Source organism: Amphiura filiformis, chromosome 17, assembly GCF_039555335.1.
Source record: "Amphiura filiformis chromosome 17, Afil_fr2py, whole genome shotgun sequence".
NCBI classification, from domain to species: Eukaryota; Metazoa; Echinodermata; class Ophiuroidea; order Amphilepidida; family Amphiuridae; genus Amphiura; species Amphiura filiformis.
The window spans coordinates 11268601-11284471 of NC_092644.1; the positions used below are offsets into that span (position 1 = coordinate 11268601).

The window sequence follows — 15871 nt, forward strand, 5'->3', positions numbered from 1 at the left end:
TTTTCAATTTTGCCTCATTTTAGGCAGTTACTTGGGTCCACCATAAGGGTTCGCGACCTTTTACAAATCGAGTGGGACGGTCCATTCTCAACTTAGGGCATATACCCTATCCAATTTGGCAAAACAATCTGTCCACCAATCTGTCTGCATCGTTCCGGTTATTGGATAGGTTCTATAGGTGATGATGGTCCACCGGTTTTTGTTACACGAAACCCGGGCACGAAACTATAATTATGGCGCGATTACGTTTTATGCATAGGCCTAACATTATTCTGGGCATTATGTTTTCCTAAACAATGACATTAAAATTATGGATTTCGTTCTTATTTCAACTGGTTTACAATGTAACTTGAGTTTTGTTTAATACCATCATTCATTCCCAAGAATATCAGCTTTCGCTTGACATTTTCAGATACAGTGACTTTACAAGAATTGTTTTCTGTAACCTGATTGTTTTAAATAATATTTTCTGATGCAAAAATTCTTTTGTTTCCAAATGTCCTTCTCATACAAAAAAAACCCCGGAATAACAAACTGAAAATAAATGTGTAATTTTATAGTAGGCCTATAGGCCTATACCTTCTCAGACCAATTCGTAAAATAAATAAATAAATAAATAAATAAATAAATAAATAAATAAATAAATAAATAAATAAATAAATAAATAAATAAATAAATAAATAAATAAATAAATACACAAGGAATGTATTTATATATAAAAGCTGGGCATATTTTAGAACAGCTTAGTTCATAAATGTTTCAACAGTAGGGTTTCAACACAAATTATGCATACTGGCAAATATATAGCTATTTTGATGGACAATACTTCCTGATACGGATGGTCGAATAAATACTATCTCAGCGCATTATGACATTCGTCCCCATTGCTCTAAATGGATTGATTCAAAATATCGTGGGAAAAGACCAAAATTGAAAAGAAATGGGGTTCTAAACTGAACTTTAGAATTTGAAAAGTATAAATCATGTTAGGTCTAAGGCTGTGCTAACACTTTTCTTTGATGACTTTGACCACAATTTTCTATTTTTTCAAATATCTTAAAAATTCAAGAATCTAAGCTAATTGAACAGACAGTAGTATAAATCACTGCGGGTTTTTTTACTTCCAACACATTAGAAAAGTCTACAAAACTAGTGCTTTCCTTTTTATACTAAAGTAGTAAACTGGGAATTCCACATCTATTAAAAGCCCAGGGATTTCACAATGGTGCAATATAGTGGACATTCTGGAATTTCTAAGATCCAAAAATAGATATGATTGAAGTTGTTATTAAATCAATTTGATTCCATGAGAGGGGATTCCCAACTCAAATGGAATAGCTTTGCATGTAAACAAACATAAATGATCAAATTAAATTACTCGGGGCACACCACACTATTAATTTTCAGATTGCAGACCTCGTGAATGTCCACAAGGCCAACTGTTTGACGAAGAATCATGTTCTTGTATTCGAGGTGAGTCACATTTCAACCCATGCGCATTTTACCATGATTTAATAGGGTCCTTCTTACGTGTAAATCACATTATTTCAACATGTTCAATGTTTCAATTCGTATTTGTGTTACATTTTCATATCCTACTCATTTTCAGATTGCAGACCTCGTGAATGCCCACAAGGCCAATTGTTTGACGAAGATGCGTGTACTTGCATTCGAGGTAAATAATTATGAAGAAATGTAGGAACCAAATAATTTGTCCATTGTTTTATTGACATTATCTGTATATGTGCTAATGCATGTTGGTATCAAGTAGCAAATTGGAGTCACCTAGACACGTGTTAAATGTATGCCCTTGGTAAGCGAGATTTGGCTTACAAAAAAGTTGTGCAGAGTATCTTCGATGACAGGTACTCAAAGTTACATGCTTTACAACAAAAGAGCGAGTCATACATGACCTATTGGCGGTGAATTGGCCTATTCCATGCAGTTAAAATCCATTCACACCTTAAAGAAGACATGGCCCTAATCTTCCACGCAGGAAGTGTAGATTTCTAATGGAGTCACCCATTCGCTGTCGTAGTGCACGTTACAATTATTGCCGTTGCCAGGTCAACTGGATCACGCTTTCTTTGTTACGAACCACTGATCCAAATGATCACAACACAAAGCATATGGCATATCAAAATTCGGAACAGGTGTATTAGCCCAGGCTTGGAGCAGTAACCTTGGTTACCAACGTGCACTACGACAGCGAATTCAGAACTTTCAGGTAACCCCATTTGAAGTGCACACTCCCTATGTGGAAGATTAAGGCCATGTCTTCAACAGGGGGGTGTATGGATTTCAACTGGAATAGCTCATTATATACAAGGATTGTTGCTGCAAGAGTATATCTGTGAACTGGTAGCGCCATATTTGCCTAATAATTGCAGTAATCTGTTCCAGCGTGGTTTCACAGGGAAGGCCCGGACACAGGGTCACAGAGAGCTGGCTTGGCATGGGGGTAGATTGAAGGCATGTCATGTTCTTTGCAAAAGGAAGCGAAGCGCACACGTAGAGGATATTGTAATACACCAAGGTGGTCGTCCAAAATGCGCGTTCCTAATTTATAAGTCATATCTTACAGACTTACACACCATTGTATAGACAACTGTTCAACAGTATGGGAAAATACCGACAGTATGACAGTAAAATTGGTAACTTCCATTCTTCGGTAGACTACTCTATAATTAAATAGGGGTGATTGGGTTTTAACGAGTCAAAAAATGGGCTAAAATGGTCTACGAGCTTCTACGAGTCTTAAATATCAGAATAACCAATCTCCCGGGGGTGCAATACTTCTCACATGAGAGTAGCTGCCTCCCTGCCCCATTCTACGTCACAGATATGCACAAATATGTGTATGTGTGTAAACTTGTAACAAACCATACTGAATACATTGTGTTTCATCTTGAATCTTGAAGATTGTACTCCACGAATATGTCCACGCCGCCAAGCGTTTGACGAGTCATCTTGTAATTGTATTAAAGGTAGGCAAATGATACATGTACTGTCAATTTAATGCCCCTGTCAGACTTTCATGCCGCTTGCCGCTGCGGCATACGGCATGACGTATCAGCCAATTAAAAGCTTTGGTTATGTCCGTTCATCTGCAATGCGCCACGCCGCACAGCGGCAAGCGGCATGAGAGTATGAAACCAGCATATTGTGATTTAATTTTCTTTACAAGTGATAAAATAAAATACAATAAATATATCAAATTCGAACATATATGGCATATCAGATACTTAGTCAGATCAGGGACCGGCAGATACGGAGATGCAAATTTTTTTGTTAACTTTGTGAATTTTCGAAATTCCAATTTCCATCCTGCGTTATTGTTATATGACGACTTAATAATCCTCAAAAAAGTAAGATCACCATGATCACGAAGAAATGAATATCTCGAAAACTTATATCATTTTGTGGACAATGTTAATATCTTATTATAAATTGCAAGAGCATCATTATCTATCTATCTGCCGATAAGAACCTCCCTCAATCTTTGGATTGTCATACTTGGTGACATGTAGGATCATAGGGATAGATATTGAACTTTAAACACGTCCAACGTCCAATATATTACTCTTTTCGTTTCAGTTTGTAGACGCCGTCGATGCCAACCGAATTATTCCTTTGATCAAAGATCATGTTCCTGCGTAAGAGGTACTGTTACGTTTTTGAGAATATTAATTAGGCACCACATCCAATTTGGTCCTATAGGTACCGATAACTCTTAGCATCGCTCCCTGGAGATGTAATACATTGTATCAAGCATAATAACGAACATTTGCATAGTGTTATTGTTTTTCATTTAAATAAGAAACGAATGCACTGAACAAATGTTCAGGGTACGATCACCTCTTCGGGCACCGATAGCGTTATAGGACCACAAAAGATGTTGTGCCTTAGTTATCAGTTCATTGGGCTAGCATTGTACGAATATTTTCTTTAGATTTTATTAAAGGTATTAAAACTGATTCACCAAACCACAACACCCCTTAAATTCATTCATCAAAATCTTTCGAACAAGCATTATGATGGAGGTGCGTAGAAATGACAAACGTAAAAGCAATCTGACTTTTTTGACCAATTAGATTAGAGCGTTTTCGGTTGCATTGGGAAAAGAGAGCCAGAAGTCTAAGATCAGATCAGCTTTCTTGAATTTCGCTGACGATTTGATATTATACATTTTCATATTGTATTCGTCGAGCATGTCAGCAGGGAGAGGTATTTGACGAAGAATCATGTTCTTGCATTCGAAGTAAGCCATTACTAAGAGTAGTTTTCGACATCCGCGCCTGGTACATGGTTCCTCTTAAATACTGCACAATGAAATATTATTATTGAACACCTGGATCTGGAGAAAACAAATTTGGTCTTCGAAATAACTTTAAATCAATACCTTTTTCCTTGGCGGAAACGTCGAAGCTTTACTGCGCCAGTAAAAGTAGAGCAACCCCCTTCTCTGCGTTTCCATTTTCATTTTCGGCTTTAACTTTTTGGGTACAAAATGCAAAATGACCATGCAATACTTATAATAATATCAATCCGTGGTGTAATAAAGCCGACCCAATTTGGATTTATTGAAAGAATGAGGTCTTTTTATCAAATGATATTGTTGCTATATCTGTCGGTTTGCTTTACTCTGAGAATAAATTGACCATAATTTTGATTTACATGTTGTAGATTGCACGCCACAAGAATGCCGAGAAGGTCAAGTCTTTGACGAAGAATCATGTTCTTGTATTCGAGGTAAGTCACATTTCAACGCATGCGCATTTTACCATGATTTGGTAGGGTCCTTCTCACGTGTAAATCACATTATATCAACATGTTCAATGTTTCAATTCGTATTTGTGTTACATTTTCATATCCTACTCATTTTCAGATTGCAGGCCTCGTGAGTGCCCACAAGGCCAATTGTTTGACGAAGATGCGTGTACTTGCATTCGAGGTATTGTGAAGCAAAATAGGAACCTAATAATGTGTCTGTATTTTACTGATATTATTTAACATGTGTATAGTATTTTTGCATGTTTGTAAACCATGCAGCAACTCGAAGTCACCGGGATACGTCTTAAATGTATGCCCTTGGTAAACGAGACCTTCGGCTAATGAAAAAGTTGTCCAGAATATGCTTTTATCGATTGGCTCCAAACAAAGAATTTGTCCTTCACTGTAATCATGGTGCAGTGAAGTCCATTCAATCAAATGTTGTCATCAAGGGCATCAACCTATTTGATCGTTGTGCATTTGTTATGTGTGTGAGACGAATTGTCGCGGTAGATTGAAATCATGCTTTTGTTGAATGGATTTGCGAAGTCCGCAATATTTACGGTATGATGCGTCATATGCACAACCTCTATACGCTGGCGAAGTTACGTAATTAATCGGATTAACTACCATAGCAATAGGTCAAAACAATTTTGAACATATCGCGCTGCACTACAAGCAGGTTGAACTAATCACCTGTGTATGTCTGCAATCATAGATTGAATACAATACTGGTCTTTTCAAAGATACTAATCTTATTAGTGATCAGCATGATATGGTTCAATGCAGAGGTACCGCGTGAACGTATCAGTGCAGCGCGGTATATTCAAAAATTGTTTTGACCTATTGCTATGGTAGTTAATCCGATTATTACGTAACTTTGCCAGCGTATAGGCTTTAAATAAAAGAGCGAGTCAGTGATAACCAATTGGCGGTGTGGATTACAAAGAATGTTTGACGAAGATCGTGTATCTGCATGTAGTCCATAACGTACATAATTAATATATCCAAATAATTCTACATTTTATACATTACACTGCTAATTGCTCTAGATAATTGCCCACATTTGGATATCCATTTTCAATGCCGACACAGACAAGTGTTTGATGAAGAATCGTGTAGCTGTGTTCCAGGTGGGTACCTGTTTGCTTATTAATTTAAGGTCATTCTGAACACAATATACAATAGATATCTCAGTAGAAAACATTTAAAAACCTCTATGGTGGTATTCTTGGTACTGTCTAAAGCATTTGACGCCATTGACTATGAAATATTATTACACAAGCTAGTATAGGCCCTACTACGGATTTAGAGGAATCGTCCTAGAGTGGTTTCAAAGTTGCCTAAGCAACAGAAAACAAAACGTATGTGCCAACTCTTCTAAATCAAATAGGGAAGATATTTTATGTGGTGTCTCACAAGGGTCAATTTGAGGCCCTTTATTATTTATACGTTATGTCAATGATATTGTAAATGTTTCCACTACACTAAAGTTTGTATTGTTTGCGGATTACACAACAATCAGTGTTGTTTGCTGATGTCAGAATAATTACTTATTCACATAAAGATATATATATACTAGTATACAAATCAATGTTACAAAAGATCCACAAAAAGTCAACGACTAATCTAAAGCCAACTAATTGTTATAACATACTATACATACTTTGGGAATCCATTTTCAGATTGTACTCCACAAGAGTGCAGACAAGGACAAGTGTTTGACGAAGAATCGTGTAGCTGCATTCGAGGTGGGTACCTTTAATTGCCCTCCATTATCAGTCGTTCAAGTTATGACTATGCCAAAAAGTTGTGGATAAGCTTTTACGACGGGAGTACATAACAATTACCAAGTTTTTAGCGGGTTAGCCGTCGGAAAAGTTTAGTCAAGAGGTACATGGCAACCTACTTTCTTTCAAACTCTCTGCAGTTGCATCAGCAGATAGGCGATGTCTGCTTGTTCTCTGTTGACAAGGGACAGTCTTCAGTGAAAAGCGCTTTTCGGAGCCACCAAACCTTTTTACATTAGCAGATGGGCGAGTCATCAGTAGGCAAGGGGTGACCTACATGTCTCATACTTAGGTACTTTGTCCTGAAGAAGTCAGAGCTACTAATGAGTGAATGTTCTTAGTCATCCAGTAGTTTAAAACAGAGTTTTGGAATTGAATCTAATACTGGAACTTACTTTTTTGCAACTTTTGCTACGTTGCGTCTGGAACCACCAGACTTCATCAGAGCTACTCCTAACGAAAGATTGACAGTTCTAAACTTGTTCAATTTCAGATTGTACCCCACAAGAGTGCCGACAAGGACAGGTTTTTGACGAAGTATCGTGTGGCTGCATTCGAGGTGGGTATTATACCTATATCATGTCTTTAGATTTTATGTATTACATTATGAACATCATGATGAATGTATCCAAATAAATCTATAATTTATATTATTATTATATTGCTAATTGACCTAGATAATTGCCATCATTTGGATATCCATTTTCAATGTCTACACGGACAAGTGTTTGATGAAGAATCGTGTAGCTGCATTCGAGGTGGGTACCTATAAATTTCCTTACATAATATTAACGATGCAATAAAATAGTGTATGACTGCATTAAACAGCATTTACACTATCCAGCGGTCGCTCTTAACAAATGCTGAAGCTTAGCAATTAATGGTTCTTGTGGTAATAACGAAATAAATTTAGATTATAATACATGTAGGTATATACATAACCGAATTTTATATTGCTAGCTTTTTGTATTGTGATGCGACGCGATCAACTTCAATGTGGAAGAGTTTCGATAAGTCAATAATTTATGGCCATGAGGGCTTTCCATTTGTGATATTCAGTTTCGTAGGGCCCGACGTAGGGCATCCGTTTTGATTTGTATAAAATATGTAAGTCTCTGATCCACAGATCCTCAGTTCAGAGTGTCTGATCCTCAGTTCAGAGACACTGTTCCATTCTTTGACCCAAGGGTCTCTGAACCTTTCTTCTGATTTTAAGACTCTCCGTCCTAAAATACGTGCCACACACCCATCCCTTCAAGACGAGTGCCATTACCCCCCGGGCTTTTGGCTCTACATCTCAAAATTGCACTCCTCATGCATAACGGCAAGATCACTATCTATGGTCTGACGTAGATGCATTTTTTGAAGATTATCAGGTTATCTTAATCTCAATTATATTATCACTGTAAATCGTCATAATTTGACTTAATTTGCAGATTGTAGACCACAAGTATGCCGACGTGGCCAAGTGTTCGACGAACAGTTGTGCCGCTGCATTCGAGGTATTAAAATGGCCATTTGTTGTCAAAATTATATCAAATGTATAAAATCAATATGCAGCGCTTGTCATATGAAGAAACCATCTGGAGACGTAAACATGTAGCTTGTTTAAATAGTTTTCTGTAAATTGAAGTCCACTTATATAGTTGCCAAGTACCGATTTCTACTATTATTATGTTCTGATGAATCCAAGTGTGTGAAAATATTGGATCCAAAACATAATAATGATAAAATTGGATGCTAATACGCCCAATATTTTTTGGTCCATAGCTCGACCAATAAATATGGGCTTAATCAATCCAACTTTATATCAAACATGGACCACATTTTATACGGTCGCCCAGTCGTCGAGTACTTAGTATTCAAGCCTGTTAACTGCACCTTTGAACAAATTTAAGGGCAATAAAACAGCAGTGATAGGCATCTTACTGTATCGTGGTCACCAACTCCGTAGCATCATCGTCATCAAATTATATATCATCATAATCATCATCACCAACATCATCATAACGATCATGAGGTTGACGATGATGTTGATAATGATCATTAATCTTCCAAATCGTTGTTGGACCCAGTATGCCTATGTCCATGAAAAATGCAAGTACTCCGAGCAATTGCTTCCCAATGAATGAATTTTACTGAGTGTATTTAGAACCTGATTGGTTGCTGCATCCAAATTCACTTTTTCCTACGGAGCGAATATTTTTTTATCATTTCAGAATGTACACCACGCAGATGCCCACCAGGTCATATATTTGATGAAAATTCATGTAGTTGTATTCAAGGTAATTAATGCATTAAAATCATGAAATTTTAACGGTCAGTGTATTATAGCTGAAATTTTGACAAAGTATAATATTTAATTTTAATCTCGCATTCCAGAAGTGTCAGCCAAAACTACGATTTCCAGAAAGAAAGTCTATCAGTTATGAAAAGGGCATATCGTGATCCACAGCCTCATCCCCCCATTTTCATACCACTGGCTACATAATGTTTATGTACCAAATAAAAATTCCTTTAAAAAGGAAATGGGCGTACCAAAGGAAACTGTCGATGATGTAGGGTATTACCAATGTGATATAAGTATTGGGAGCACGTGGAAAGAGTGAAAATGTTCGAATAATTATGTATGATTACATTGAAACGACTTTATTGAAACATGCAGAAGACGGAGTAGGCCCTACACGAAATAGTAAATTTGTGACATAAGGCAAGAATGCAGCCTATATACTATAAATAGAAACGTTGACACTTTTTTAATCATGCACTTATGAACGCGTTTATAGGGATATGTAAGAAATGACAATGTTACCTTTGTGACCCCACAAATGAGTTTTGACTTGATCATTATGACGTGTCATGTGTTGGGTTTGGTTGGTGAGAATTGTACTAAGATATAGTTAAAAGTTGACAAAGTACAACAGCGCACAGTGTCGACTTCCTATTCGATAAATATAAATTTAATACTCCGTTGGTGAGCGACGGGCGACTGGTATTTCACCGAACGCAAGAAAAGGAGTTTTATCTGATTGGCTAGCAATCGATCGCTTAGTAGTCAACTACAAACTCAAAACTGAGCATCGTATTCAATTCGATTGAAATCGATATTCTATTATTGCCGTAAATAAAGAGAGTGATAGTGTGTCAATAATGTACATTGTATTGCAGCTGGATTTTACATGCATTCTTTTATATCAATTTTTCTCAAAGAGTTGAATATGATCAAAATTTTTACTCAGGATTTCAAATTTTTACCCGCAAATTGCAGTTAAACATATCCACAGCAAAATACCGGTCCTCACTAATTAGTGTATTTAATTTCCAGTTAGTGTATTTAAGATAAAACCTGACAACAAATAACATTTTCTTGCAATAGAAATATCATATGGGATACTGATATGGTAGGCCACAACCGCCACAACGTGGAGCTGCTACGCGTAGCTGACTTTTTGCTCCGTGGAGCCAAATTGACCAATCATGATCATGTTAGAGTTTTTCATTACTCGGAGGTAAAACTGACTAATTAAGTACGACTTACTCATTACGTGAAGCGAATTTATTCATTAAGAATTTGCCAGACGAGCGTCACGTAGTTGCAAGATATCCTCGGTCACGAAAGTTATGATTCAAAAAGTAGTTTATGAAAAGTACGAACTGACTTATTATTAAGATGGACATGCACTCATAAGAAACTCATACAGTATTGTACATAACTATATAGCTAGGCAGAGTGGTGGTAAACTATGCACACAGTTCTGCGATCTGCAGTGTATCGCCGGGAGCTAATTTGTATAACTTGTGCGGTGTCCCTGCGGAATTCGACCTTCAGCAAACTGCAAACCAGTTCGGATTTACTTTATATACTAGTAGTAGGCCATACATACTGTAGTTACTGTCCGTTTTCCTATACACAATACTCAGTGCGCTCACCATTGACGCGTGACCTCTACAAATAGTGTATGTTAGAAGTATAGGCCATTGCCTAGTTGACGTCACGTCACTACTGTGTAAAAAATAACCGGCCAATATTTAAAGTATTCTCTGAAATTCTAGAAAATATAGTTTTGCAACATGTCCTAAATTTTAGCTAATTTAGGTGTTTGGAAATATTGGTACAAAAAAAAAAAAAAATATGAAGAAATTATTTCTAAACCGTGTTAAGTCATTAAGCTTCTCATTTTCAAGAACGCTGGTTAACAATAAGCAGACTATTGTCTCATTTCGTAAACAAAAAGCCCACAGTATTGTTACCTTGCGTTCGCTTTATAATCGTTCACCCAACTGAAACTATAATACCAGCTCATTGCTCATTGCACAGGTAAAACAGACACAAGTGCAGTGTGTATTTAACCAGAGAAGATCTGATGTAACATAGTTGAGCCGTTTTCATTGAGTGTTATCTTGGTTTAATAGCTTTTAATAGGGTTTAAGTCCTTCAAAGGTCGTGGTGAGTTCTACTGTAGACATGACTGCATCATGATTATTTTTAAGTCAACAACATTCAACAATATGATCACCGTGATAGTATGAGAGTATCAGTACCGTGGGTGTCAGTGATCCTGACCTGACACAGTAGACAAACAAACAAACAAACACGCCACACACATGACACATGCATGCAAGGTAACATTGACTATACACTAATCGAACAATGGTATTGATCCTGTACAACTGGTCGTGGTTTATTTACAATCGATTCATTTAAAATCCCCATAGTAAACATTAATTTTGGCAAGAGTTTTCTCTCTCTGGAACGAGGATGCATCCACTGGCTCCGCGTAATGAAAAGATCTAACATGATTGGTCAATTTAGCTCCGCGAAGCGAAAAGTAAGCTACGCGTAGCAGCTCCACGTTGTGGCGGTTACGGCCAGCCATATATTGATCATGCGAAAATCGTAAAACATAGAATAGAAACAGTGTGGCAGGCACTCAAAATCTCAAATTGTATGCTTAGCCTGAGTTGCACGGCCTATCTCGAATAAAATCACCATGCGTAGTTGTTGAAAAACGTGAGGATTCATCGTACTATCACGGCAATTTTTAACACGAAGATATAGGGATGATGACGGTGTGCAGCGCATGACAGAGCTACATTATCAGAATAGTTATTGGAATAACATATTGATAGATACTATAACGCATTGAAGTGTTATCTCGTTTATGTTGCTGATAAAAACACATCAAAATGTTTATATCGGCAAGACGAACGCGTTGTTGATAACACTGAATAAACACTTCAATGCGTTATAGTGTTTTTCAATATGTTAATCCAATAATTGTTTAGATAATGTAGCTTTGTCTTACTTTGTCGGATTTTAACTGAATCCTGTCACAATAATCACCAATCAATCCCTACACATGGCATGTAATAATGATGGGGAGGGGGGGGTTACAAGGGAAGAATGTCATTTGTAACATATCCGTATAAATTTGTTTAGAGTGTACATAATACTACGGATGGTAAGTTTAAACTATGCTTATGATGATTATAGATCGTGCCTTCTGTTGTGGACCATGTCGTTTCATCATGTATGTGTCACATGATATCACGGTAATTAAAATCTCAATTAAGATGTCATCTTTCGAGTTATAAAAAATAGTCCTATCTCAAGTTAAATGCTATCTTTGATTTTCAGTTGTTACGGGTTAATTCCTACACCTAACTGTAAAGAAAGATATTTTCACCAACGGTTAGAAAAGGTTGCTAGAAAATGTTTAAATGCCTCTCTTTTTCTAGGACACCCCTATAAATAGCATATTATTACTCCGCCCTTCAGCTAGTCAGCGTTAAGGTTTAGGAGTAGAGATACCCGTATCACTCAGCCCTTCAGATAGTCGGCTCAGATACTCCCGCACAGTGTCATCGCCCCGATATCTTCATGGCAGAAATCGCCATGGTAGGTTGAATCCACCGCCACGCATGGCCATTTTGTTCCGACCTGTTTAATAGTTTTGAGTCCAATAATGGGCCGAAAGACATCTGACTAAGGCTACTGACAATAGCCCGGTGACCATGGGTGACTGACCTCGCTAGTGTGTGAGTGACCATGGTACGCCATATGTCATCTGCTTTTAGACTACCTCCACGATTGGCCTATACACTGCGCTATATAGTCGGCACATATAAAATCAGAATTATTATCAGTTTTTTTCATATCTATTCAAAACATATATTCAAGTGCAAGGAACCACATCTGGCTTGTACTGTGCAAATACTTATGGCTGCTTCCGACCATAATATTTCTTTGCAACATCCGCTATGGGTCAAAAGTGATTCTAGTATTTCCAATAATTATTACTTCTATCGGAAGATCACCGTGAGGTACGGTGTCTAGCTTGTATGTAATGGATCGTTAATTTTATAGTGAGTAATTAGTATAAAAATACTCCATCGGAACTGCATCGCAAAATATCACTTGCGTCGTTTCAGACTACAAAAATTGTGACGAAAGTTTCATCTCATACTATACACCATTAAAGGTCAAAAGTGACAATAGAATGGTGCGTACTCGCTGTAGCGTGTACGCCCAAAAACAATGTAGAAGAAGCAGAAGAAATTATTTAAATTTTCTGCCTGTTAGGCGACGAAAAAAGAAAACCCTGTTCTTCGGGCCCGACCGACCAAGAGTTTGAACAAATTGGGAAAAAAAAAAATTTCCTGTACAAATGAATGCCGACCCAAATTTCTGAAATTTCAGGAACAACATTTTTTTTGTGTATTTTCTCAAATTGCAAATTATTTGCAGATTTTGGTGATTTTTGGGTCATTTAAAAAAAAAGGGCCGACCGACCGACCCTACTTTTTTCGTCGCCTTATACTAATTATGTATTCCACTGCAATACTACACACTGCCTTAATTGATAGCTCGGTTGGTACAATCGTTGTTCCGGAATTCATACGGTCCCGGGTGTAAATCCAGGTCAAGAATGTTCTTCCTGACCAGATTAATTCGACGGTTACAACACATAGTGGCGTAGAGTGATTTTCAAACTTTTCCGTTTCACAAAATGGCGTAAAGCTTTAGAGCTAGCTATATCTTATAATATAATTCGTTTTAAAAATATTAAAGATACAGTTTTTAAAATACTTTGAACCTTAAACTTTGTCCTTCATTTATGCCACTATGTGTTGCAACCGACGAATTAAAGGAAATAATGTTTGATTAACCATAACCCGCCCGTCGATTTTTGGCGACGGGAAGGGAAAGAAGGTGAGAAAACAAAGAAAGAATTTGTTTGCTCTGGGTGGGATTCAAACCCAAGACCCCTCGCATACCAAGCACTGGGTTGGCGACACTTTGCCACGGGTCTTGTAGGGCCATTGCGTCATCACACCACGTGGGATGCACGCACGAACAGCGCACATATAAGTAATATTTTGTAGTGGTTAGGCGTGTTAGGGTTAAGTTGATCGGTTTTGAGTCATTGATCCATTTTTCATAGAAGCAAAATATCTGCAACACATCTTTTGTCCCCCAAAGTCGTCTTGCTCCCCCCTGGAAAAACTTTATTTGTTTTAACGCCTAATTTCAATCAATAAAATGTTAATAATTATGATGAAATCATGAGAATTTTATCTTTTTAATTATGCACCTTGATTTTCTATTCTTAGTTTGCAGACCACAAAGTTGCTTAAAAGGTCAAGTATTCGACAAAGAATCCTGTAGTTGTGTAAAAGGTAAATCCACATATTTTTATATTATTGCTAATTAAACTGATCGGATTTGCATTTTTTAATCATAAAAACATTTTCACAATAACCACAATATGGCCATGTAAAATCAAAAATTTGTTTCACGTCCCCACCTTTTGGCAAACACAAAAATGTTGTTAAAACGTAATAACATTTAAATGTCGGGTTATATAAAGGTCGTGATAACGTTTTTTAAAACTTTGTGGTAAAATATTTTGGGCAAACATTTTTGCAAATATTTTGTCAACATTCTGTTTGGAATGTTTTGCATCAAGTTTTTTAATGTTATTAAAACGTTATTAATAATATACAATGGCACACATGTCTCCTACTTATTCTGTGACTTTCATGGAAATGGCTTGATTTGTTTTGGTGTGACATTGATATTATTGAAAATGGACGAAAACTGCGTTTGTGTAATTTACAGCACAAATGCTACACATGAATGCTTTATCGCCATCGTCCAGCCGTACCATGCAAATATAATTATATCAGTAGAGAAATCCTACATTCTTTTCTGGAAATACACAAAATTTAGCACAGATATAGAGCTTACAACGGTGAATAATTCTGGATGTGGGATTATGTGAAACATTTCAATATGACTTCAAATATTTAGGTTGAAAAACATACTTTCTATGTGATTTTTACCACAATTTTTACCCCAAAATGTCATTATTACAGAGGATATAACTGGATCCTCCACAGTTAATTTTAATCTTCCCCGTTATGTACCTGTGGGTTTGCCAATATACTGTGGACATAAATACATGCTGCGACACTAAGGACAATCCTTCTCTGTACTTTTATGACAAATCCATCTCTGCCGGCATTTCAAAATGATGAAATTCATACCCCGCAATTATTTTCAAAATTGCCGCCAAAGAAAGAATAGTATATCTAATATCTATCTCCAAATCTAATGTTGTTATTGTTGGTAAACGTAAGGATGAAAACAAAATTTGGAACCTGGGTAATAGTCGTATTCAAGAAGTCGACCACTATAAATACCTTGGGTTTTACATTTCAAGAAATCTTTCAGACCATATTCATGCAAGTGAAATGATCAAGAAAGGGAACAGGTTAATTGGCTACATCAAATCAATTATCAATAGCCAAGATAACTTCAACAGAGTGTACTATGGTAATATTTTATGGAAAACCCTAGCTCTACCTGCCATCAATTACGCATGCTCAGTGTCCTCTTACAGTACGAGCGATTACAAGAGACTTGAAAATCTTCAACTTCAAATGGCTAGGTCAATTCTTAGGGCCCCACGAAATACGCCCTCAGTAACACTATTAGGAGACTTAGGCTGGGATACGATTGAAAATTCACATAAGATTAGTAAAGTTAAGTACTTTGATCGTCTAATTAATATGGACTCTCATAGATGGCCTAAACTTCTTTTCAATGCAATTTTTACAATTCACAATTCTAACAAGCACTTAAGATGGAATTGGATCGGTTGCATTGAAGAGACTTTAAATGACAGTGGTTTTGACCAAATCTTTCGGTCTGTGTATATTCATCAACCATCGTGGATTAGATTGTTTCAAGATGCAAATCAAGATCATTACAATAGAAGTTGGTACAATACAGCTTGTAATAA

At 36.8% G+C, this 15871-nt stretch overlaps 1 protein-coding gene across 1 annotated transcript in view; it reads left to right on the plus strand.

Moving 5' to 3' along the window:
- LOC140136930 (uncharacterized) overlaps nt 1–15871 on the plus strand; it is an 83101-nt gene that overhangs the window by 52139 nt on the left and 15091 nt on the right. Inside the window, exons 37-49 of the mRNA XM_072158582.1 lie at nt 1408–1473; nt 1610–1675; nt 2922–2987; nt 3598–3663; nt 4687–4752; nt 4889–4954; nt 5826–5906; nt 6459–6524; nt 7057–7122; nt 7241–7321; nt 8000–8065; nt 8783–8848; nt 14178–14243. Coding sequence (XP_072014683.1) covers nt 1408–1473; nt 1610–1675; nt 2922–2987; nt 3598–3663; nt 4687–4752; nt 4889–4954; nt 5826–5906; nt 6459–6524; nt 7057–7122; nt 7241–7321; nt 8000–8065; nt 8783–8848; nt 14178–14243 — 888 coding nt within the window. The remainder of the gene's footprint in view (nt 1–1407; nt 1474–1609; nt 1676–2921; nt 2988–3597; nt 3664–4686; nt 4753–4888; nt 4955–5825; nt 5907–6458; nt 6525–7056; nt 7123–7240; nt 7322–7999; nt 8066–8782; nt 8849–14177; nt 14244–15871) is intronic.